The 25923-nt window shown below is 34.8% G+C and overlaps 1 protein-coding gene across 7 annotated transcripts in view; it reads left to right on the forward strand.

Annotated features, from left to right (window-relative positions):
• GALC (galactosylceramidase) overlaps nt 1-25923 on the forward strand; it is a 56740-nt gene that overhangs the window by 7977 nt on the left and 22840 nt on the right. For all 7 annotated transcript variants that reach the window (XM_039468892.2, XM_074392873.1, XM_039468893.2 and 4 more), the window contains 6 exons: nt 374-513; nt 2704-2742; nt 7767-7897; nt 16071-16226; nt 19420-19544; nt 21400-21527. In XM_039468892.2, coding sequence (XP_039324826.1) covers nt 374-513; nt 2704-2742; nt 7767-7897; nt 16071-16226; nt 19420-19544; nt 21400-21527 — 719 coding nt within the window. The remainder of the gene's footprint in view (nt 1-373; nt 514-2703; nt 2743-7766; nt 7898-16070; nt 16227-19419; nt 19545-21399; nt 21528-25923) is intronic.

Here is a 25923-nt window from a genome sequence, read left to right on the forward strand (position 1 = left end):
TTGACCTCAAAGAACAGAAATTGAATATTGAACATTCCAACAGTGAGTGGAGATGTTAAGTTAAAACATATGGTACATTTCTTTCTACTGGTAAGTGTCTTTGAGAGAGATGTTTGTCTTTGTTATTTTTGTTTTTCCTGGAAAGAACATTTGAAATTATGGGACCTGACTCTAGGGATCAATAAGAAATTATAAGGTCTGTAGATTGGAAGGATTTCAATAGTTTTTGTATGGTATGTAATCTTTCCTTTAGTCAGGTATGTATTGTTTTTTAGCTAGTTGAATGCTTTAAAAATTTTTTTTTTGTTTTATTTTCAGTAGTACCAACACCATTATACCTCCTCTTTCTTTGCCTCTTCCCTTCTCTCTATAGGGTTGCCATGGTCATTCCCTGGATGGCTGGGAAAAGGTTTCAACTGGCCTTATGTCAATCTTCAGCTGACTGCCTATTATGTCGTAACCTGGATTGTGGGTGCCAAGCGTTATCATGACTTGGACATTGATTATATTGGAGTTAGTAATGTATTTAAAATATGATTAAGTTTTAGACATTTATTTGTAATTTAAAAATATAATTTGATTTTTTGGCACTTTTTGACTAATTATGTCATGAGGCTAATTTGTTCTACTGGGGTGTTTGATAATAATAACACAAACTAAGTACATGTGACCATTTATTGCTCCCCTTTGCCCATTCCAAATGTTCCCGCTTTTGAAAACTGTACTAAGGGTATACCTCCTTTCTCTCAGCTGGGTTTTTTGTTCTTTTTTTTGGTATCAACCCAACTCAACTTCTCTTTAAAAGCTTTCCCTAGTTTCTCTGGTTCTTACAACAATATTATGTTTCTATACAGCTTATGGGTTAGTCTTATTTTATTCTACTGTTGTCCTAAGCCAAAGATTGGCAAACTTTTTATTAAAAGTCCAGAGCATAAATAGTTTTTGGTTTGTGGGCCAAAAGGCAATATTGAGGATCTTGAGGTAAATATATTGCTGTTTAAAATGTAACCATTTAAAACTAAAAACACTTATAGCTCTGAAGATGTAAAATTACAGATGATGGGCCAGATTTGGCAGGCTAGCTGAAATCTGCTTCCACCTGTCCCAAACTGTTATTTAACACCTTTTAAAGATTTAAAAAGTGTGAAACATGATACCATGTCCAGCTTATCTGTTGGCTAGGTGGCTGCATGCCTCAGACTGCATTGTACCCCACAGAGCCTTAACATACACATAGCGGGCCTCCATAATCATTTGCTTATTAATATACCATCAGTTAAAACTGATACTTAAACATTTTCATGTAATCATGTTTTAGATTGTTAGGAAACAATTACTGAGCTCCTACTGTGTTGCAGGACTGTGATTGTAATATTGTAGGGCTGCTACGGTTAATAAGCTCTTGTGTTCTGTAAGAGAGGTAGAACATAAAAACTGGAACATAAAAACTGCAATACTACATGATGACACAGGGCATGAAGATGAGCCAAGGGCTGGAGGAAGCCAGAAGAAAGGATATACTAATTTTTGCTATTTTTTTTTTCCAAATTATGACCGAAAATATTTATATTTGAGAACTTTCTTTTTTCTTTTTTTTTTTTTGTTTTTTTGAGACAGAGTCTCGCACTGTCACCTGGGCTGGAGTGTAGTGGTGCGATCTTGGCTCACTGCAACCTCCACCTCCTGGGTTCAAGTGATTCTTCTGCCTCAGCCTCCTGAGTAGCTGGGATTACAGGTGCTCACCACCAGGCCCAGCTACATTTTTTTTTTTTTTTGGTATTTTTAGTAGAGACGGGGTTTCACTATGTTGGCCAGGTTGCTCTCAAACTCCTGACCTCGTGATCCACCCATCTTGGCCTCCTAAAGTGCTGGGATTACAGATGTGAGCCACTGCACCCAGGCTGAGAACTTTCTTAAATGTCAGGACATTTATAACCCATAGTGAGACTAAATGTAGGTATGGTCTAATAGCTTTCTGTTATGGTATGGTCTTATTTAGACATGGGTGATTTACATCTTGTTTAGACTCATGATAACACGCTGTCATGAGGAGCTTCATTCATAAACTCTTTTTCTGTATCATTGGAGTAAACAGACCTGCACCTGGATTCTAGGATCATCTCTATTAACAGTTTTCTCAACTGTGGAGTTATGGAAGTTCTTTCAATTCTGAAACCCCGTGCTTCATGATTCTAAACCTAATCAATATATATGTGCCTTTTATCCATCCTCATTCAGAGTTTGCTTTTGTGACTAGTGTATTACTTTGATTCTCTGTATATGCTTTAAAACATTACTTCTATATAGTATACATATTAATACTTGGCTTTCAGTGTGCCTGTAGGGATCTTGTCATAACTGTTATAATAGTCTCCATATCTATTAGTTTTCCATTGCCTATTGTAGTCTCTGGCACACGTTGCACTGTCAATACTTGTTGAATGAATTAATGAATATTCCATTATTTAAAACCTTTGGAATAAATGACTTTTTGAAAAATATTAAATATTTTAATATTTTAAACATATTTTAATTTTTTAAAAGTTATGCTATCTTATAAATTCTATGGCAGGATGTTGTATAAGGTTAAAAAATGGCTTATCAGGTAATATGAAAGATGATGAGAGAAATGGTATCTTAATGATATACTTTCTGACATTTCAGAACTTTCAATTCAGACTTTTTTGATTTTTTGTTTTGCAGATTTGGAATGAGAGGTCATATAATGTCAATTATATTAAGGTGTGTACAACTTTAATATCTTTCTGTCTTTAACTTATTAGTGAATAATTCCTTATGGTTCCAAACACAGAAATTAGTAGGAAATTTGTGTTGGAAATACTATATTTTTTATACTATAGTTATTTATTTTGCTGATTGTGACATAAAATTCAAGCAAAATCTTAACAATGTTTATATTATTGATATTAAAGCATGTTTAATTCTTTGTGAGCCCTGGATTGTCTTTGTCTAAGGGGTCTTGTTGAATTTTTCTATTTTAAAATTAATTAGTTTTAGAATTCTAATAAATTTTATGAAACAATTATATCATTTTAGACTTGTAGGACTTCAAGAAATGTAGTTTTTTTCTTTGTCTTGTCAAAATTTATGGCGTATGTTCTCATTCCTGTTTTCTATTGGAGTATATTATAGTACGTTTCTCTTCCTGATTAGCAAAGAGGCAGCAGTAACGTCTGCCAGTTGTGTTATTTTTGAGCCACTTTTCCTAACTATTTACCTCCATTTAATTCTCACAACCTACCTATGAGGCAACTACTATAATTGTTATTTTCCAGCAAAGGAAAAACAGAATAATAACTTCTGCCATTGGAAAAAAAATTGCAGTTTTACTTTTCAGGTGGAGCTGTTCTCTAGTTTACTTTTCATTTCCTTTTGTCTCACTTTATGTATCTTATCCAGGAAATATATTTTATTTCAGGTTTTAAAAAATTTTCTTTAAAAAGTTTTCATAGGGTTTTGGAGAACAGGTGGTATTTGGTTACATGAGTAAGTTCTTTTGTGGTGATTTGTGAGATTTTGGTGCACCTATCACGTGAGCAGTATACACTGAACCAAATTTGTAGTGTTTTATCCCTCACCTCCTTCTCATCTTTTCCCCCTGACTTTCAAAGTCCATTGTATCATTCGTATGACTTTGCATCCTCATAACTTAGCTTCCACTTATGAATGAGAACATATTATATTTGGTTTTCCATTCCTGAGTTACTTCACTTAGAATAATAGTCTCCAATCCCATCCAGCTTGCTGCGAATGCCATTAATGCATTCCTTTTTTTGTGGATGAATAGTATTCCATCATCTACATATACCGCAGTTTCTTTATCGACTTATTGATTGATGGGCATTTGGGCTGGTTCCATATTTTCGCAAATCCAGCAATCCTGCTACTGCGTATCTATCCACAGGAAAAGAAGTCATTATACGAAAAAGATACTTGCACATGCATGTTTCAAGAAAAAATTTTTCTTTAAATTCAGTGTTTTATGTTCTTAAGTAGATATCAATACATTTCTTTCATCTATTCATTCAGTTAATCAGAGAGCATTTATTTACTTAACACTAGTTTGTTAGGCATTGTGCATGTGGTTGGAATATAAGGATAGAGAATATTATTTTCTGCCCAGAAGGATTTTTTTATATTGGAAAGGGTGGTATAGAGTCAGATATAGACAGTTAAAATGTGTCATAATTTCTCTAATGTGATAATACACCTACAGGGTTCAGAAAGTGCGCAGAGGAGATGACACCTCTGCCTGGGTTGATTAGAGGAGTTGATGTATAATTTGAATCTTCAAGAAGGGATAGATAGGAACTCTCCACGTTGCTAAGGCAGGGGCATAACATCTGCAAAGAAGTGAAGACTGAGAGGTAAAGGGCTTTGGGGGAAAAACAAACCATGAATTCACTGAAATAATGGCATATTTTCATTCATCTGTCATCGTAGGGGTGGAGAAGGCATAGGTTGAGAAGATCTGTTGCAGCCAGAACTGGGTAACTCAAGGTCAATTCCAGGTTGAAGTAGGCAGGTGGGAGTGTGGTGGTGTGGGCAGAAGGGGTGAGGGAGACAGGGCAGGGCAGTGGAGCTAGTAATAAGATTGGAGCACAGGAATTATTTGTGAAAAGTCATGACTGCTATGAGCACAGGTCTGATAAGAGCAGTAAGGGGACAGAGCAGAAGCCAAGTTGGTGCACGTGTAGTGGATAACTCTGTAGTCAGGTGGATGGCATTGCTATAGCATCTTCATAGTGAAAGGTGAAAAACTTTTTAAATACCCAAATTTGAAATTTCAAAGCTTAAGTTTTATTTTTTTGTGATCATACGCATGTCTCTCTTGTGTTCTTTTCATTTGAGGGAAGCATTAAAAGTATTAGAGCCTGGTTTCCATTTTCTTTTAAACTAATGAAATAAGACCGGTGGTATTTTATTTTAACTTTTTTACTATTAATAGTCTATTCCTGACTCTAATGCATTCCAATTCAACTAACCTGGTTTGAAAGACGAATTCTTACTTTAAGACACATTCTTAGTGTTTTAAAAAGTTCAGACTTCATTTCCTTTTCTCTTAACCTTCAGTTTTCCTGTAGTAAAATCTCTCAGGATGCAAAATCTTTTAACTTTGTGTGTGCCATTTTTTTCCAGTAAGATTTTATTGGGATCTGTGTTCTGTTTGTTGAAATGCCTATTGTAGGCCAGGCATGGTGGCTCACGCCTGTAATCCCAGCACTTTGGGAGGCCAAAGTGGGTGGATCATCTGAGGTGAGGAGTTTGAGACCAGCCTGGGCAATATCGTGAAACCCGGTCTACATTAAAAATACAAAAAAATTAGCTGGGTGTGGTGGTAGACATCTGTAATCCCAGCTACTTGGGAGTCTGAGACAGGAGAATCACTTGAACCTGGGAGGCACGGAGGTTTCAGTGAGGCGAGATCGTTCCATTGCACTCCAGCCTGGGCAACAAGAGCAAGACTGTCTCAAAAAAAAGAAAAGAAAAGAAACGAAAAGAAAAGAAATGTCTATCACAAAGGGTTCAATAAAGACGAATGTAGTTGCTTAGACTAGATAACCTTAATAAATATATATTTTATGGGACAACAAATGACCCCTGGAAAGAATAAGGATTTGTTTTTAATAGTAGAAATAAAATACAAAGGAGCAATTTATATAAAGATGACAAGGATTTTGTTTCTGTTTGTTTCTGTTTTCTTTTTCTTTTTTTTTTTTTTGCTATGGATATTTATAATTTACTTTGGTTTTCAGTGGTGTTCTTAGGTTTTCTAAATTGTGTCTGGAAAAATCTCATGTAGGATCTAGGATAGTGGATGGAAATGGAAGGGTGGGTCTTTGGACCTTCATTCAGTTCAACCATAATAAATTCCTTTCCATTTATTTTATAAATAGAGCTTCTATTTAAGCTTTTTCTGGAGGAGAAAATTCAGTAACAAAAACAGAATCTGAAACACGTTAGGTAAAACTTTGCTCAAAAGAATGCTGCTGTTCATGACTTTGGGATGGAAATTTATTTAGAAATCACAGCATGTACACTTGTAAATTTTGGAATGTTAAAATACAATGTATAAAAAAGTAAGTCTTATTGGGATTGTCTAGCACTAGTACTAGAAAAGCTAGATACATCCATAGTGAAAAATGCAAATTTGACTAAGTTGCTATTCCTCTGCTCTGGAAGAATAAGGAGAACTTCAGGGTGATGAAATTCAGGATTGATCTCCTGCTAGAGGGATAGGGATTCTCAATCCTACTGAATCTTGAGAGTTGGTCTCTGTTTGCTATGAAGGATCTGTTCATGCTGCTTCTAGGGTGTCCTAGGACTCACTTGATCTGATTTGAAAGATGAACTTAGATTGCCACCTCTAATTCTCACCACTTTTTCTAAAATCCTATGATATATCTGTTTTAAGACACCATCTATTGAAAAGTATACCATGGATTTAATTGGAGCTTTTATTATTTGCCTCCTGAAAGAGCACATTAATTTGAAATTCCCCTAGTTCTGAGAAATTGGAATGTGAAGAGAGAGCTTGTGAAATTCTTTGTTCTTTCTTAATTTCTTCAATCAGTATTGAGCATCTGCTGCTATGTACTAGAAATTTCTGTGTGCTTGTGGATATAATGGTGAGCTTATTTGGATCCATTCATCAAGAAATGCTTATGGTATGAAATCTGATCTTCCTGATCCTATGTAAAATGATGTATCCTTTTCTCTGCTCTTGATTTTCATATAGGCAATCTATACATTTTGGTCTGTACCTGCCCTTTGATTTTCTAATACATCCTGTTAGTTTCGGTGTCTTGTTGAATGTGTTGGCCACCTAAGGGTGAGGCTCCATCTCATACTTCTTTTAGAGTCATCATGGGGCCCAAGCATAGTATTGAGTACTAAAGTAGTTGCTGTTTGTGCTTTGCTAATTTCTCATTAGAATTTAGCTTGTTACTTTTAATTTTTGTGGGTGGACAGTCCTACAGGTAAATTTTATTTCCTCTCTGGTTTAATAATGGCAGAATATTTGAAGATGTTGGAAATTACTTAAAATGATAATATAAAGCATTTTGCCAAATGGTATAATTAATATGTTACCCATTTTATTACTGTGTCTGCATAGGAAACTTCCTGGAAGAATGCATAGCAAAATAATGGTGGTTATTTCAGGGTAGTACTATTTGATTATTTTTATTTCAGTTTCCCACCCCCCATATTTTATGTTTAAATGTAATTTTAAAGCCAAAGTGAAAATCCTCTAAAACACTTTACCCATTCTGTTTTTTTTTTTCCATTTTACATTCCTAGTGAATTAGGTTATTTTAATGATAATGCTTTTATTTTCCATAAGAGGCATGTTTCTATTGAGAAAATATAGTATTGAAATTATCATCCATGAGGTCAGGAGTTCAAGATCAGCCTGGCCAACATGGTGAAACCCTGTCTCTATTAAAAAATAGAAATACTAGCAGGGTGTGGTGGCGTGTACCTGTAATCTCAGCTACTTAGGAGGCTGAGGCAGGAGAATTGTTTGCACTCAGGAGACAGAGGCTGCAGTGAGCCGAGATGGTCCCACTGTGCTCCAGCTTAGGTGACAGAGTGAGCCTCTGTCTCAGAAAAAAAAAAAAAAAAAAAAAAAGCTGTTTTCCAGAATGCTGATTTTTAACGATACTTTATCTATCTTGGTCATAAATTCAACAGCTAAAAATTCGTTTGTATCCTTTCATATGTTCTGTTTATTACTTTAAAAGGTATTAAGAAAAATGCTGAACTATCAAGGTCTCCAGCAAGTGAAAATCATAGCAAGTGATAGTCTCTGGGAGTCCATTTCTGCTTCCATGCTGCTTGATGCCGAACTCTTAAAGGCGATTGATGTTATAGGGTAAGGCATGTTTTACTTGGAAAACTAGCAGTTTCTGGTTGCTTGCTCTGTGTATTGACTGTATGTTTCTTGCCTTTTCCCCATTTGATTACATTTTCAGAAGATAGTGCTCCTGTATTTACTTACCTGAAGCACCCATAGCTCATAGTTCATTACTTTCTCTTTTAAATGTATTTTAGGATCTTTCTATGACAGATACGTATTGATAACTTTTAAAAAACATGTTGATGTTTGGAATAATAAAACAGGGCTTTGTTTTAGATTAAGGGGCAGAGTAGTACCTGTATTTAATTTTAGAAATGATAAAGACAGTTGTGAAATTAGTTTCTAACTCTCAGATATTCTGTGGCTGGAGGTTCTTGCATGAACACATTTGTAAATGGTTCATTATGATCACTGACAATAACTTTTATCATGCTTCCTTAGTAGTATAGTTTAACCCCTACTCTTTATTTCATTTCTGCCTTTTAGCCCTCTGGACCTTGACCTCATTGGATTCATTTTTTTAAAAAGTGAATTTATATTTTATCTACCATGACACAGGATATAAACATTTGAAAAATAGAATATGTGTGTGTGTGTGTGTGTTTGTGTGTGTGTGTAGAATTCATTCTTTATCCAGTGTGAAGACTGATTGATCTCTCCATGTGCCTTACTTTTAAAAAAAGATTTTGAATATACACAAAAATAGGCAGAATAATACAATGAATATCTATGTTTTTATCACTCAGCTTCCTGAACTATGAACCCATGGACAATTCTTCATCCATGTATCTATCTGCTCCTCTTCCCTTCCTCCCTACATTACCTTGAAATGAACCCCAGACATTATATTATTTCTCCCATAAAAATAGTACTGTGTATGTATCTCCAAAGATAAGGATTATTTTTTTAGTTACCATAAACAATACTATTATTACACCTAAAATGTAATAGTTTTTTGATATTATTAAATATTCATTATTATTTTTTAATTTTATTTGATTGAATCTGGAGCCCTTTAAAATTCATACATTGTGAATTGGTTGATACTTAAATCTGTTCTGTTCTTTAGGTTCTTGCTCTTTTTCTTTCTTTTAATTTGTTGAAGAAAGGGGTTATCTTATAAACTTTCTGTCAGTCTGGATTTTACTGATTTCACCCCTACCAGGTGCCAGGCTGGAGTGCAGTGACGTGATCTTAGCTCACTGAAACCTGCGCCTCTCGGGTTCAAGCAGTTCTCCTGCCTCAGCCTCCCAAGTAGCTGGGACAATAGGCAGGCACCACCACGCCCAGCTAATTTTTGTATTTTTTAGTAGAGATGGGGTTTCACCATGTTGGCCTGGATGGTCTTGATCTCTTGACCTTGTGATCCACCCACCTCAGCCTCCCAAAGTGCTGTGATTACAGGCGTGAGCCACTGTGCCCGGCCTTCATCTATCCTTTTTTGATGATTTTGAAATTGGTAAAGGTGTGATTAGGTTAGATTTAGGCTTAAGTTTTTTTGCAAGATAAATTACATTAAACATTTTATACATTGAGATTAAAATGGAATTTTTGCTGTTATTGTTAAAGCTTTCATAAATATTGGAAGTCTTGAAGGAAAACAAACTTGTGTTCATCTTAAATATATTTTCTTATGAAAAAATATGAAATGAAAGTATGAGTTTTACTGTATCTTCATGAAGGATTTTGATGTGTACTTCATTTTTTTATTGATAAAGGCATTTTAATGTAATGAATATTCCTCTGAGTACTGCATTAGATTTATCTTATAGGGCTGTTTTATCATTAGTTTCTAATATTACATTGTAGCCATTTAATACCAGATGAATTATTTACGTTTTATTTTTTTTGGAAATTTCTCAGGAGCTTATTAAAAAAAGTCTGAAAAAACCTTCACATTTTTCTTGACTATCTCATATTTTGACTTTTAAGATGTATTCTTTATTAGGATATAGAATTGAATGTATAATATCTACTTCTTTGATTATATTGTTCAGGTATTTTGTATTTTAACTATTTTGTCCACTTGAACTATTCAGGGATACCAAGTGTTTGTTTCCTTCTATTAGTGGGATCTATTTCTCTTTTCAATTTTATGCAGTTTTTGCTGTGTGGAAGTTTCTGCTTTGCTATTTGGTACATAAATGCTGATGAATGTTTTATTTTTATTATGATTTATGACTATTATCATTAGAAAATGCCATTCTTTGTCTTGTTTAAAGCTTCTTGATTTGAATTCTACTTTCTGTGGGACTGAGAGATCCCTGCTTTCTTTTCATTAGTATTTGCCCGATATATTTTTGCCCTTTTATTCTTTACCTTTCAAGGGCATTTTCTTTTAGGTGCATTGCTTGCATATAGCATAGAGTTAGATTTTGCTTTTTTGAAGCTCCTCTGAAAATGTATATTTTAGTGAATGAGTTAAACTCATTTTTAGATATAACTGGTATTTGTGTTTTCTATGCTACTATATTGTCTTTTGTTATTGAATGATTTATACTATGCATGTAGTAATACAAACTATCCTATTATGTAATTTGTTTACTTCATACTTATTTAAGGAGGTGTTTCTTTTGTTATTTGGCAAGGTTTGTTTTTGGTTCTTTTATTTTTTTTATTTTTTTTATTTTTTTATTTTTATTTTTTTTGTTTTTGGTTCTATCAGTTATCTTTATACTGATTTATACCTTTATACCAGTATTTTCAGCTGGCAATAATTTTGCCTCCCAGGGGACATTTGGCAATGCTTGGAAATATTTTTAATCGCCACAAATAGGTAGGGTGGTGCCCCTGGAATCCAATGGATGGAGGCCATGAATGTTTATAAACATCCTAGTACACAGGATAGTTTTCCCATAACAAAAAATTATCCAGCCCGAAATATTAATGGTGCTGAAGTCAAGGAACTGCTTCATACTAATACTTTGGTTTCCTCTTTATTTAGTTATTGTCTATGGATTTATTATAAGCAGTACTAAAATCATTTGATAACTTCTTTCTCCCCTTTTCTCCCTTACCATGGAGTTTTAATTGCCAGAATTATCTTAGTTTTAATTTTTGTACTCTTATATGAACTTACGTGAACTTAAGCTTCTACTATATTCGTTTGACAGCTGTAAGTTATAACTGTTTACTCCCAAATAATCTGCAGACTTAGTTTACATTTCACCTTCTTTTTCTCTTGTCTTATTTCATGTAGCTATATTAGTTGTATTTTAACCAAGTGTGAAATATTTATATGCTATTTATTATTTATTTTAATCTAGCTTTATTATTAAACATATTAAATGCTCACCTTCAAGTCTTTTGCCGAAGTTTCTCTCTTGGTTTCTTGGATGTCAGAAATGTAGTTATCTATTTTATGTCTCAGACAATGCTAATGGAAACAATATTTCTTGATGTGTTTAGATATTTATTGATGTTTATCTATGACCTTTATACTTGAAGGACAGTTTGACTGGATATACTCTTTTTTTAATCCTTGAGTATCATAAACTTTGTTCCATTTGTTATTTACATAAAATGTTGCTGTTAAGAATTTTGACTCCAGAGATATTTCCTTTTCCTTATAAGTAACTTGACACAATTCCTGTTATGTCCAAAGAATATTTTTATTTATCTTTAAAGCTTAGTTGTTGTATATACTTCACTATTTCCAGATATATGGTAGGGGCCTCTTTTTTTTTTTTCTTAACATCTTCTTGAATTAGCACCCTCATAATATTTATATATAAGTATTATTTCAGTAAGGTTGACTTAAGTTATAAATTAAATCATTATTCTGCTCCATTATTTTGGTCTACTTTTTAGAAGCCCTGGTTATATATCTTGGTCTTATTTGCATATGGCTTTATTTTGTATTTCTCTGAATTTTTCTCTATCTATTTATGTTTTCCAATGTTTACTATTCTATATCTTTACTGCATTTTCCATAGTGTCTGTTCTGTCTTATGTTCCTTCTAGTTTAGTCTTCATTTCTAAAATGTGTTTTTAAAAATAATTCCTCTATAATTCTTTCATTTTAGTTTCCTATATCTTTAACAATTCATCTTAAAAAATGTTTAATTGTTATAAAAATTTATGTGTTACAGCTTACATACATACATATATAAAAGTACAAAAATCATAGGATTATAGCTTCATGAATTATCACAAAGTGAACATACGTATGTAACCACCACCCAGAAAATTATCAGTGCCTAAGAAGCTTGGTTACTGATACCTCCTCTTGGAAAGATTTTTCCTTGGAAATCTTTCCAATCATTAACCTCACTTTTTGCCTTAAAGATAACCACTAATCTGACTTCTAACACCGTGGACTAATTTTGCCTGTTTAAAAACTTTATTTAAATAGCATCTTATAGTAACTGTTATTTCAGCCAATATTATATAAATTTGTGAGATTAATACATGTTGTTATATAGAGAGGTAGTTCATATTTAGTGTTTAGCATCCAATTGTTGGATGCTAAATGGAGCACACCACAACTTACCTGTGTATCATTTGTTAATGGTCATTTGGACTGTTTCCAATTTTTGACTATTAGAATTTTGTTCAGGAGCTATTTCTTGGCTCATATCTTCATAGGAAGACTATTCCTCCCTGCCTCCTTCATGTTGTGCTTGGCCTGTGCTATATCTGCAGATTTTTATTGTACCATTACAGTACTTTCCAGGGTCTGTTTATGCTGGACCCCATTCTCCTTACTCACTGAAAGTTGTTCTCCCTCACACACAGTGTTCCTGCCTTATTCAATTTGGATTCTTCTTCAAAGTGCTTATTTTCATGTTGAGGGTCTACCATTCCTGATTATTTGCTACCTTCTACTGAAATTGTTACTGCTTAACCCTGTATTGTTCAATACAGTAGCCACTAGTCACGTATGTTTATGAAATACTTGAAATGTGGCCAGTGTGAGTTTAGGTGTGTTCCATGGCTTTTGAAGATTGAATATAAAAATGTTATTTACGATTGTTTTACACTGATTACATGTTAAGTGATAATATTTTGGATATATTGGGTTAAATATATTATTAAAATTATTTTCTTGGCTGGGCACGGTGGCTCAGCACTTTGGGAGGCTGAGGTGGACGGATCACGAGGTCAAGAGATGGAGACCATCCTGGCCAACATGGTGAAACCCTGTCTCAACTAAGAATACAAAAGTTAGTTGGACGTGGTGGGGTGTGCCTGTAGTCCCAGCTACTCGGAGGCTGAGGCAGGAGACTCACTTGAATCCAGGACGCAGAGGTTGCAGTGAGCTGAGATCATGCCAGTGCATCCCAGCCTGGTGACAGATCAGTACAGAGCAGGACTCTGTCTCAAAGGAAAAAAAAATATTTCTCCATGATTTTCTGCTTTTTAAATTAAATTAGTTTTTTTCATTTATGTGTTTTATTGTGGTAAGGACCTTTGCATGTTTTTAATGTGGCTGCTAGACAATTTAAAATTATGATATATGTGTGGTTCACATCGTGTTTCTAATGGACAAATCTGATTTGAACTGTTACAGTATTGGGTTTGATTTCCTAATGAATTAACTGTTTTGAGCATTCATCCCTAACTTCAAGCATGTAAAGATGTTCTCAGTTTCCTGACTTGGTCTTCTGTGTTCTCATCCCTAACTTCAAGCATGTAAAGATGTTCTCAATTTCCTGACTTGGTCTTCTGTGTTCCCCTTAGGGTAGGATCTACTCATTTTGTGTGAGTGCAGGCCAGTCCCCTTTCACTTACACAGTTTCTGTATACCATCTGCTGATCCTGGGCCATTTCTGATGCTGTGGGGCTCCTGGGAGTCCCTGTCATCTGGTTTGATGAAAGTATTATCTGTGAGTTTTTCCTTTCCTTTATCTGGTTGGTCTGTTCGGTTTCAGGAAAAGTACTGAGGAGCTTCAGAAACTGGGCTACTGTCATGTTCTGCCTTGGCCAGAAATTCTAATTTTTTAAAGTACAAATATGTTCATCTGTTAGGATAAACTATAAAGTTGGTTTACTTTCAATGAGATTAATTTTATCTGTCATTGAAGTTTGAAAAATAATGCTGCAAATGATAGAGAATTTTTGCCTGGTTATGTACATTAAAATTTTGTATTCTTAAAGAGACTTTACATTTTGTTACACTAGTAATAAATCTATACATTGAGAAAGACCAAGATTTTAGTATTAGTTCTGCTTTTCTTTGCTCAGATCATGTAATAAATCATTTGGGCTTTGACTGTAGTAATAGTTTCATCATTTTCTGAATGAAGGATATACCGCCTATTCCTATAACGTCAATATAGTTCCTCTTTCATTTTGTCATTATAGAAAATTTGGAAAATGTAGAGAAGTGTAAAGGTAGAATTTACTCATAATCCTAACATCTACTGATTATTGGTAATATGCTAGCATATTCCTTTCCAGGGTTTTCTTTAATAGAGAAATACATTTTAACCAGAGACACCAAACATTCATTGGGCAACTAGACAGCTGGATGACAACTAGATGAGTCTTAAAATTAACATTTAGCTGAGGTACCAAAGCTGAATGTCATGGAAATAGAATGAAGTTGTGGAATAGAAGAATAAATCTAAAATGTAATTTTTTGAATTTATATTATTTAAAAGACTAGTAGCTAGATTTTTTCAGGTTGGTTGTTTTACTGCCAGAATAATGAATACTTAGTCTTGTTAGTTGCTAGATTTCTGTTGGTATCTTTGTAGTGTAGAATTGTAATATTGAAAAGATGCCTGCTTTCACCTGAGTTTAGTGACTCAGTAAAATCTTAGTGGAACCTCATTTTTCTCTAATACTTCCTTTTATGTTCTGTGGTATATATTGTGTCTTATTTTCTTACTCATGAAATCCTGGGATGCTAAATTGATATTGTGCCTTAATTCATCTTCACTAGGTATAAAGAATTATGAGATGGGATTATTTTCCTAAAAGATCCTTGGCTTAAAATGGAATTAAATGACTAAAAAGTAAAGCAAGCATTTACACTCATTCTTTTGATGTTATAAATACAGTTAAACCAAACTACAAAGGTTAGAATTATGATTTAACTTAATCTCCATTATTCTGCTTGTATTTTTTTGGTAAATAATTCTTAATCTAAAAAGTAGATGCTCTTATTCCTAGTTATTCAGCTAGTGTGATTTCTTATTGGCTTGTCAGTCTATTTTCTATTTTACATTTAAAATTTATTATTTGTTTTTATTCCTATAATCAGTGTTTTCCACAATCATTGTTATGGGGTGTTTTACTCTTGCAGTAATGAATATGCGTTTATGCTTCCACTGACTGACTCCCCTCCCATCAAATGCTAGAATGAAGGAGGCATTCATTTTCTGGGGCAGTTTCTCACCCGCTGCCCTATTGATTCAATGAATAATTTTTTGTTGTAGGGTTGGTCCTGTGCATTGTAGGATGTTTAGCAGCATTTTTGGCCTCTCTTCACTAGATTCCAGGAGCAAATCTCCCCAACCCCAGGTGAAACAGTTGAAAAATGTCTCCAGAGATTGCTAAATATCTCTTCCAGGGACAAAAATCATCTAGGTTGAGAACCACCACTGCTCTGTTACAGTAATTTCTAGTTTTCCCAAGGTAGTTTATTCTTTCTATTCAAGAATAACCATTTGTGGGTTTTGTCTTTGTCTTTGTTTTGTTTTTGGCCTGGGAGTAAATGCTAAGCTATCTTTCTGTGTTCTAAGGCCAGGAGTAGCGGGGAGAGTACTACTTTATATAATAGATTCACTAGTCTTATTTTTGGCCTCCTCCTCACTCATTTACTATTGCCCCAAGCTCCTTAGCTTCACCTGGGAAGTCTGAGTCTTATCTTTACTTCATTCTCCTCTTGGAGTATTCTAGGCTCTGGCCCTCTCTGCTATTTCCATCCTTCAACATGCTTCCATTAATTTTGTGATTTCCAGAAATAGATTGAAATTCCTTATCTATTGATGATTTTCCTTCCTATCCTGTATGCTGTTGTAGGTTTATCCCCTTTTGTTTTCTTTGCTGTCGTTTTATTGGCATGCTGAGACAGAAGAGCATAAAGCAGATGCTTACATTCATTATCTACCTGGAAGCTACCCAACTGTTTAAAAATAGAAAACCTTGGAGAGGACTTGTATTTTTATACATTCAACAAATGTATATAAGTGCCACATTGTGACCATTTTCCATTGACTCCCACCCTTTTTTTTTCTAGGGCTCATTATCCTGGAACCCATACAGTAAAAGATGCAAAATTGACTGGAAAGAAGCTTTGGTCTTCTGAAGACTTTAGCACTTTAAACAGTGACACAGGTGCAGGCTGCTGGGGTCGCATTTTAAATCAGAATTATATCAATGGCTATATGACTTCGTAAGTTATTAAAAGCCTTTTAGAGTTTATATCATAAAAAATTTAAAAACATAGTGTTTGAAAAAATGGACTTTCTTATTCTTATAACCTAGATTCAATGATTGTAAACATTTTGCCTTATTAGCGTCTTCTATTTTTATACTTATACTTCATCTATATCTAATTTTCTATATTTGAATATAGTCTATGTTAAATAAAGTCAGGTTAATTCAGGTATAATTTATATGTAGCAAAATATATGCAGCTCTCAGATTTTTGACAAGCTACATATATTTTTAAAAATAATTACAAAGTAAATTATATATGTAAGGATACTTTATCTCTAAATATTTTAGCATGTGTCTCCAAAACATAAGGATATTCTCCTACATGATCACAATATCATTTTTTATACATGAGAGTGTTTTTAATACTCAGTTTATATTCAGATTTTTTAAACTGTTCCCCAAAATGCCATTTGTAGCTTTTTTAAAGAAAAGGAATAGTCAGGCACACACATATTCCATTTAGAAGTTACACCACTCAAGTCTAGAGTAGTTTCCTTATTCCCCATTTTTGATGACAGTGATTTTTTGAAAAGACCAGGTTGGTTGTCTGTGGACTATCTGCTTCCCAGCCTGTCTGATTGATTCCTCATGGCATTAATGTGTGTAATTGTTTGTTTAAAAAACAGATATTCTTAAGGGAGAACACAACTGTTTTTGTTTCTAAGGGAAGCATTTCTTAAGTGCTTTGAAAAACACTTTAATTGTGAATAGATCCAATTAACTTGCTTAAATAATGATAAATAGAAGAAAAGCCAACAAATATGTGTGTGTGTATATATATATATATATATATATATTTTTTTTTTTTTTTTTTTTTTTTTTTTTTGAGACGGAGTTTTGCTCTTGTTACCCAGGCTGGACTGCAATGGCGCAATCTCGGCGCACCACAACCTCTGCCTCCTGGATTCAGGCAATTCTCCTGCCTCAGCCTCCTGAGTAGCTGGGATTACAGGCACATGCCACCATGCCCAGCTAATTTTTTTTGTATTTTTAGTAGAGATGGGGTTTCACCATGTTGACCAGGATGATCTCGATCTCTCGACCTCATGATCCACCAGCCTCGGCCTCCCAAAGTGCTGGGATTACAGGCTTGAGCGACTGCACCCGGCTATTTGTTGTGATATTAATGTGAGTTGCCATATATTGTATTTGTCCTTTTTCTGAAGGAAAAGATGTGGAGAGTTCAGTTATAACTTGATTTGGTCTTAAGGGTAAGGCATCTTCATGGCAGAGAATTTAGAAAACTGAAGATAGGTACAAAGAAAGAAGGAAAAGCATCTATAGTCTTACTATCCAGAGCTAACCATCCTTAGCAATTTTAGTGTATGTCCTCCTATTTTATATTGGCATGTATACCTTTTTTAATACAAAATTGAGACCATACTATAGAATCTGTTTAAAAAGGTGCTTTTCACTTGACATGACATTAGGAACTTTTTTTCACATTTAGTTATATTTCTACTTCATCATTTTTAATGCTATAAATGCATTTTAAAATATTCTGTTACATAAGGCACTATTTCTAAATCTTGCCTTAAGAAGCACTCGAGACACTTGTTATAGCTACTCCTTGGCAGCTGCCCAGACTTAGTGAATCAGAATCTACAGGGCAGGCTGGTGGGGTTCTGTCTATCTAGTCAGGGACCCAAGTGATTCTGATGCCACACAAGTTGGGAAACACTGACGTGGAAAATATATTATTCCTTATTAAATATTTTCCTCTTTTAGAATTGGAAGTTGTCTCTATTTTTATTAATAGCTTTGTACAAACTGAAATGATCGATTGTATACAAATATCTTTGTATATACTCATGACTATCAGAATGTATTTTTAGAAATGGAATGGTCAGAGATATATAGATTTTGAAAGGTTTTGTATGTATTTTACAAAATGCCCTCCGTAAAGTTGTCTTGATTAATACTCTGTCACTAGCCAGAAAGGATACCATGTATCTTGCAAACTATGAGCAAAATCACAGGAACTTAAAATATTCACTAGTAGTAAGGTGTTTTGAAAATTAGGACCATTATTTCTACTTTGTATTGATAGAATTAGAAGGTTTTGATTTGCTAAGAATGTCTATTTTTTTATGCTGGATGAGGTCTTTTTAAAATTGCATTTTAGGTTTTTGGGTACTTGTGAAGAACATGCACGATTGTTGCATAGGTACACACATGGCAGTGTGATTTGCTGCCTTCCTCCCCATCACCTATATCTGGCATTTCTCCCCATGCTATCTCTCCCCAACTCCCCACTCCCCCGCTGTCCCTTCCCTATTTCCCCCCAATAAGGTCTTGATTAAGAAAAATAAAATTCTGTGGGCAAGCTCTGTGGGTTTTTAATCAGTGAGGAACCCAACAATACCAAGTTCAAGAACTTCCCTTTTGCCCTTGGATTTCCTGAGAACCAGAGTCAAACTTTTAGGGTTTAGCCCCTGCTCTGGACTGTTAGGGCCTGATGGATCTCAGAAAGAATGGGCCACAAAGCAGATCACCGAGTGGATCCAATTACTACTTGTAGATGAAGTAGAATAATATTTAATAGCAATACTACAGCCCAGACCTTGTTCCATACTCTTCCTATGCATTAGTACATTTAATCCTTACAACAATCACATGAGAGAGATGTAATTATTATCCTCATTTTACAGAGAGGTTAAATGGTGAAACCATGGTTTAAACCCAGGCAGTCTGATTAAGAATTTTCAGTTGTAAAACTTTGGAACAGTTCAGAGTCAAGTTCATAAAAATTATGTCATGAAACTGGGGTACTAAGAAGGCTGACTGTTGAAAGTAGGTATGCAAAAAGCTTGTATTTGTATTTGACTTAAATTTGTGACGTGTCAGGTACTGGTAGGGTATGATTCGTCTTTTGGCTGTACCATTGTTCACTAAAAATTTTGTACATAATACATTTGTATTTTTTATCATGTGATTCACCATGAAAAATACTAAAATGTAGCCAACACTGGATTTTTCAAAAAGTGAATGAATTTAGACAAATTCTTATTTTGGGTGATCCTTTTATTGTCATTTATGTAGATGTGTATTACTATGATAAAATCTTTTTCCCCAGGTTTTTAGACATTTACATTTTTATCACAAGTTGTCTTGATATTTCTTTTCTTATCAAACAAATCTTTTAGCACAATTGCATGGAATTTAGTGGCTAGTTACTATGAACAGTTGCCTTATGGGAGATGCGGGTTGATGACAGCCCAGGAGCCATGGAGTGGACACTACGTGGTAGAATCTCCTGTCTGGGTATCAGGTATGGTTCAGTTCCATCTCTTACTCTCTAAATTCTTCTCTAAGAGACAAAGCAGAAAAACACTTAAAGAAGATAATATAAACTGTGCATCTGTGTGGGTTTTAATATGTGTCTCTAAGAAAGATTTGCCAGTGTTTTATGAGAATATTTTGGGTAACTAGTATTCTAAGACTAGGCTTTTAGAAAAGTGTAGGAGAGGAAGAGAGAGAGAGGGAAAGGGAGAGCTGTGTGGTGATAGAGACGGAAATAAATAATCATCTAAGGATATAATTACAAACTATGATAATTGCTACTAAAATTATTTGTAAAAAGAGTATCTAGAAGTCTTAAAATTAGCTTTGGAGTCACTTTGTTCTTTTATATTAATAATATTAATGTAGTTTTGATTAAAATAATATGCTAACAAAATCAAAGGTATATGATTAAAAAATACTGTATTTATTGAATCATCAAATGAATAAGTAAATATGAGTTATGTGAAATATGGCTTTATATTGTCCCCTAAATCTACTGGTGTGTGTTGTGAAAAGGTAATTTTCAAAATAGGTAACAATGTAGCTTATATAGATTTTAAAAATGAGCACATACTGAGATTTTATGGTACTTATATGATATGAAGGATCCTGGCAGATGGCAGATGTTAGAAATGGTTCAAATGAAAAGTCAGCATAGCACAATGTTTTTGTAGAATAAGAGAACTGGAGATGAATTGTCAAGGGAGGCAAATCGGGTTTCTCACAATAGGGAAGAAATCAAATTTCTACCAGACAAGACATAATTTACATAGCTCAGAGACAATGAACAGAGCTATAGATAATACATCCAGTTTTATTGAACCACAAAGGTTTTACTACAGTGTCATTTTTTAGTCACAAGGGAGGTTGACTTTATGCAGGGATGGATGGCTTAGTATCACCTTTTCATGAAGAGATATAACCATACTAATAGTGACTATAATTTAAACAAAATAACAAAATCTGTTGCTGAATAATATTGAAATTTTTTTCTACTTTTTTTTTTGTAAAAGATTAAACATTGTGACTATTTTGTTTTAAAATCCTAACAACCTTTCTAAAAAGCTAATTTCTTTAAAGGTAAAATGCTTTTGGAAGAAAATCGTGAATTTGAAGTGAATTTGTTTTTATTTTAAACTTAAATGTGGTGATTTTCCCTATTGTGGTGCTCTCCAAAGCAGATTTGTAATCATATTAATTATGTAATCATGATATTATTCTAAACTCCTTAAATTGTCCTTCCCAAAACATGAGAAAATTAAGACTTATATATTAACCCTTTGAATGTTGAAATTGTTGGTCCTACATGATCTAGATGAACTACTGTACTTTTTAAATTTTGTGACTTTTCTAAGGGTTGAGACATGGTGTACTGCTTAGTACATTTTCAGGACCAGCTTAGGAGGTCGCCAATAAATATACATGTGGTGGAAATAAGTATGTTTGAAACCATGAAAGTTAGTTTTTGAAATTCATTATTAACCTTTTTTTAAGTTTTTTTTTTTTTTTTTTTTGTAGCTATTTTAGGATGGGTTAAATAGGGATGAACCAAGATTGGGAGGGAATAACTATATTGTTCTTAAAAAAAAATACTGATTGTGTTCTTGAACTGAGAGCTTCGTTTATTTTGTCCATCATTCCAGGAATCGTCTTGCAATTGTACCATTTATTGGATTATTTAAAAATTTAAACATGAAGTTGACAGATACATTTCTCCAAAATAGAAAATAGCTTGTTAGAATCAGTCAGACTATCAAACTGATATCCAGCTTTTTTTTTCTTTTTAAGAAACACTGTTATTATCATTTTTATCTTATTTGGGTCTTTCTGTTTTTCTATAGCTCATACCACTCAGTTTACTCAACCTGGCTGGTATTACCTGAAGACAGTTGGCCATTTAGAGAAAGGAGGAAGCTACGTAGCTCTAACTGATGGCTTAGGGAACCTCACCATTATCGTTGAAACCATGGTAAACTTTTGTTGTTACTATTGGATTAAGTCACTTCTTTACTATTGGAAAAATAATGTAATACAAACTGAACACCTTTTTGTAAATATAAATACATAACCATACAGACAGATGCCAAGATCTTAATGATTTTCATTAAAAAAATTTTAGCCATGAGTCAGTAAGCATAGCAACACAGCCCACTGATTTATACAAAATAGTCATCCTTTTTTTTTTTTTTTTTTTTTTTTTGAGATGAAGTTTCGCTGCCCTTGTTACCCAGGCTGGAGTACAATGGCATGATCTTGGCTCACCGCAACCTCCACTTCCCAGGTTGAGGCAATTCTCCTGCCTCAGCCTCCTGAGTAGCTGGGACTACAGGCACACGTAACCATGCCCAGCTAATGACAAAATAGTCATCTCTTATCTTTTCTCCACTTTGTTTCTGGCATTTGGGACAAAATTAAGATTACCTGTTTACCAGTATTTGTGGAGAAGACCTTCACACCTTCCCTTGCCCTGATATATAATCTTACAGAGGCTGTGGCTTTTTCCACTTCAGGTTGTTTTGCCCTGATATGTAATCTTATGGAGGCTTTTTTTTTTCAGTCTCAGGCTGTTTTGGGGAGACTTTAAGTCTGTTGAGAGCAAGGAGCTTAAAAGTTAAGTGATTGAGGGGCTGGAGTAGGAAGGGAATAGGTATGACAGGTGGACAGAAGCATGGGAGGAGGTCGGGGCTTGAAAGTGGACATATCAAGGATTCAGGGGAACTGAATGAAAGAATGAAAGTGAGAAAAGGTGTAAGGAGAAGCAGAAGCAAATGGAGAGAAGTCTTAGAGGTACCAGTTTAGGGAGATCTCAGGCTTCCCGAAGAGGTCAGTGAAGTTCCAACAAGAAGGAAGTGGACAGAATAGGAAGTGCATATAGTCAGCAGAGCTTTGTGAAAAGGGATTTCTAGCAATTAAGTTCCTATGGGAGAAACAAGATACAAAACAGAGTACAGAGTTGCCTTAAAGTATCCTACTATCAGGTTTGAACTAGGACAAACAGTAAATATTCCTGGCAGTATTGAGCTTTTTAAACCAAGGGTATCCATTAAGTGACTCACAACCCAAACCAATAAGCCATTTATATCTTACTTTGGATGAAGAGGGTCCTTGAAAGAGGGTATAAAAAAGATACAGGCCTCCCAAGATCTGCACTTGATCACAGCCAAAAAGCTGAGAAGTGATCCTCCAAAGACCTAGAACCAGTCCCAAGGATAGTCAAAAGAAAGACCCAGATAACCTCCCTACTCCCAGCTGCCTGTCAGAGCTGGCAATAGTTGGTAAGCTAGCTGTAACTAGGGGGCAAATCACATTGTTTCTGGCTATATTCTTAGGGCCCCCAACTTGAAGTTGGCTGCCTTCATACACAAAACTTACATCTCACACATCCCTAACAGGTGGGAAGTCAAGCCAGGTTCTCAGTATACAAAATGAGACAAATGGGAAAGCAATAGCTGACCCTGGGAGGGAAGGGATCTACAGGTAATCAGTACCCAAAACTACGTTTATACAAGAGTCACAAACCAAACAAATGTTTCCTTCTGTGAATCTGAATCTGGAGAGGATGGGATGAGAAGTTTTGTTTGTTTGTTTGTTTTTTCAATTGTCTTCTCTGGATCGGATACTTCAGGCAGAGATCCAGAAGAGCAGGGCTTTGTGAGAATTCTTGCTTTTCTGCTAGCATTTTGTCAATGTCTCAGGATCTCATTTGCAGGCTGTTAGAGTAAGTAGACATCTCATCTTCTTCATCAGAAACTGTCTTCAGAGATACAGGATATAAGGAGAGCACCTGTTGAATGAGGGTCTTATGAACTGCTTCAGAGGAGGAAGGAGGTCAGAGAGTAACCTTTCTACTTCTGCATTTTTCTCAGATTTCTTCACTTTAAAATATTTGGGGGTAGTGTGTCTTGAGCCCTGTCATGGCTATTATGAATAATGGTATGGATTAGCATATATGTACAAATTTTTCTGTGGACGTGTTTTCACTTCACTTGTGTATGTATGTAGGAGTGGAATTGCTGGGTCACATGGTAACTCTGTGTTTAAAATTTTGAGGAACCACCAAATTGTCTTCCAAAGTTATTGCACCATTTTACATTGCCACCAGTAGTTTATGAAGCTTAGAATTCTCCACATCCTCCCCAACAGTTCTTATTGTCGGTGCTTTTGATTATAGTCATCCTAGTAGATGTGAAATGCCATGTTATTGTAGCCTATTTGCATTTTCCTAGAGACTGATGATGTGGGGATCTTTTCTTGTGCTTATTGGCCAGTAGTGTATCTTCTTTGGGGAAATGTCTGTGTAAACTCTGCCCATTTTTAAATTGGGATGTTTGTGTTTTTATTATTGAGTCTTAAGTGTTTTCTATTCTATATAAAAATTCCTTATCAGAAATATAATTCGCAGATGTTTAACCATTGTATGGGTTGTCTTTCAGTTTCTTAATGATACTCTTTGAATTAAAAAAAGTTTAAAATTGTGATGAAGTCCATTTTGTTTTTTTGTTTGTTTGTTTCTTGTGCTTTTGGTGTTATATCTAAGAAACCACTGCCTAATTCAAGGTTCTGAAGATTTATATTTATGTATTCTTTTATGAGTTTTAGAGTTTAAATTCTTAAATTTAGGTTTTTGGTCCATTTTCTTTCTTAACTAAGATTAGCTGTGGGTCCAACTTGATTATTTTGCATTTTGATATCCAGTTGTCCCTGAACTATTTTTTTTAAAAGACTGTTCTTTCTTCATTGAATTGTCCTAGCACCGTTGTTGAAAAGCAAATGACAATAAATTTGAGGGTTTATTTCTGGAACCTCAATTTTATTCGATTGGCCTATATATCTTTTCTAATGTGAGCACCACACTGTCTTAATTACTGTAGCTGTCTGGTAAATTTTGAAATCAGGAAATGGGAGTACCTCAACTATGTTATATTTTTATTTTTTATTAATGCAAGGTACAATTTGATGTTTTGATACATGTATGTGATAAAATGATCAAATCAGGATATGCCCATCACCTCATGAATTTATCATTTCTTTACAATGAGAGCATTCAAAAGCCTCTCTTCTAGCCATTTTGTAATACACAAAACCTTACTGTTAGCCATCCTCACCCTACTGTGCAATAAAACACCAGAACTTATTCCTCCTTTGTAATAGTTACTTTGTATCTATTGACCAACCTCTTCCTATCCTCCCCTTCCCAGCCCCACCCCAGTGTTTGGTAACCAGCATTTTACTCTCTTCATCTGTGATAGCAACTCTTTTTTTTTTTTGTTCCACATATAAGTACGATTATGAGGTATTTGTCATCTTGTGTCTGGCTTATTTCACTTAACATGATATCCTCCATATTCCTCCATGTTGTTGCAAATATCAGGATTTCATTATTTTTATGACTGAATGATACTCCATTGTGCATATATATCACATTATCTTTATTCACGCATTCGTTGTTGAACACTTGGGTTGATTCCATGTATTAGCTATTGTAAATAGTGTTTTAATAAATATGGGAGCACAGATACCTCTTCAACATACATATTTTATTTTGGGCGGATATATACACAGTAGTGAGATTACTGGATCGTGTGGTAGCTCTACTTTTAATTTATTTTTTATTTTAATTTTTTTGGGAGACAGAGTCTCTGTACTCCCAGGTTCGAGTGCAGTGGTGCAATCTCGGTTCACTGCAACCTCTGCCTCCTGGGTTCAAGTGATTCTTCTGCCTCAGCTTCCCGAGTGGCTGGAATTACAGGCACCTGCTACCACACCCAATTCATTTTTATATTTTTAGTAGAGACAAGTTTTACCATGTTGGCCAGGTTGCTCTCAAATTCCTGACCTCACGTGATCTGCCTCCCTAAGCTTCCCAAAGTACTGGGATTAGGGATGTGAGCCACTATGTGCCCCGCCTATTTTTAACTTTTTAGGAATCTCCACACGGTTTTTTTTTTTTTTTTTTTTTTTTTTGAGACGGAGTTTTGCTCTTGTTACCCAGGCTGGAGTGCAATGGCGCGATCTCGGCTCACCGCAACCTCCGCCTCCTGGGCTCAGGCAATTCTCCTGCCTCAGCCTCCTGAGTAGCTGGGATTACAGGCTCGTGCCACCATGCCCAGCTAATTTTTTGTATCTTTAGTAGAGACGGGGTTTCACCATGTTGACCAGGATGGTCTCGATCTCTCGACCTCGTGATCCACCCGCCTCAGCCTCCCAAAGTGCTGGGATTACAGGCTTGAGCCACCGCACCCGGCTCACACTGTTTTTTATAGTGACTATACCAATTTACAACCCCATCAACATTAAGTAAGTATTTCTTTTTTCCTGCATCCTCACCAACACTTGTTTTCTTTTGTCTTTTTGATAATAGTCAT

This window comes from Saimiri boliviensis, chromosome 2 (genome assembly GCF_048565385.1).
Source record: "Saimiri boliviensis isolate mSaiBol1 chromosome 2, mSaiBol1.pri, whole genome shotgun sequence".
In the NCBI taxonomy this organism is placed as follows: Eukaryota; Metazoa; Chordata; class Mammalia; order Primates; family Cebidae; genus Saimiri; species Saimiri boliviensis.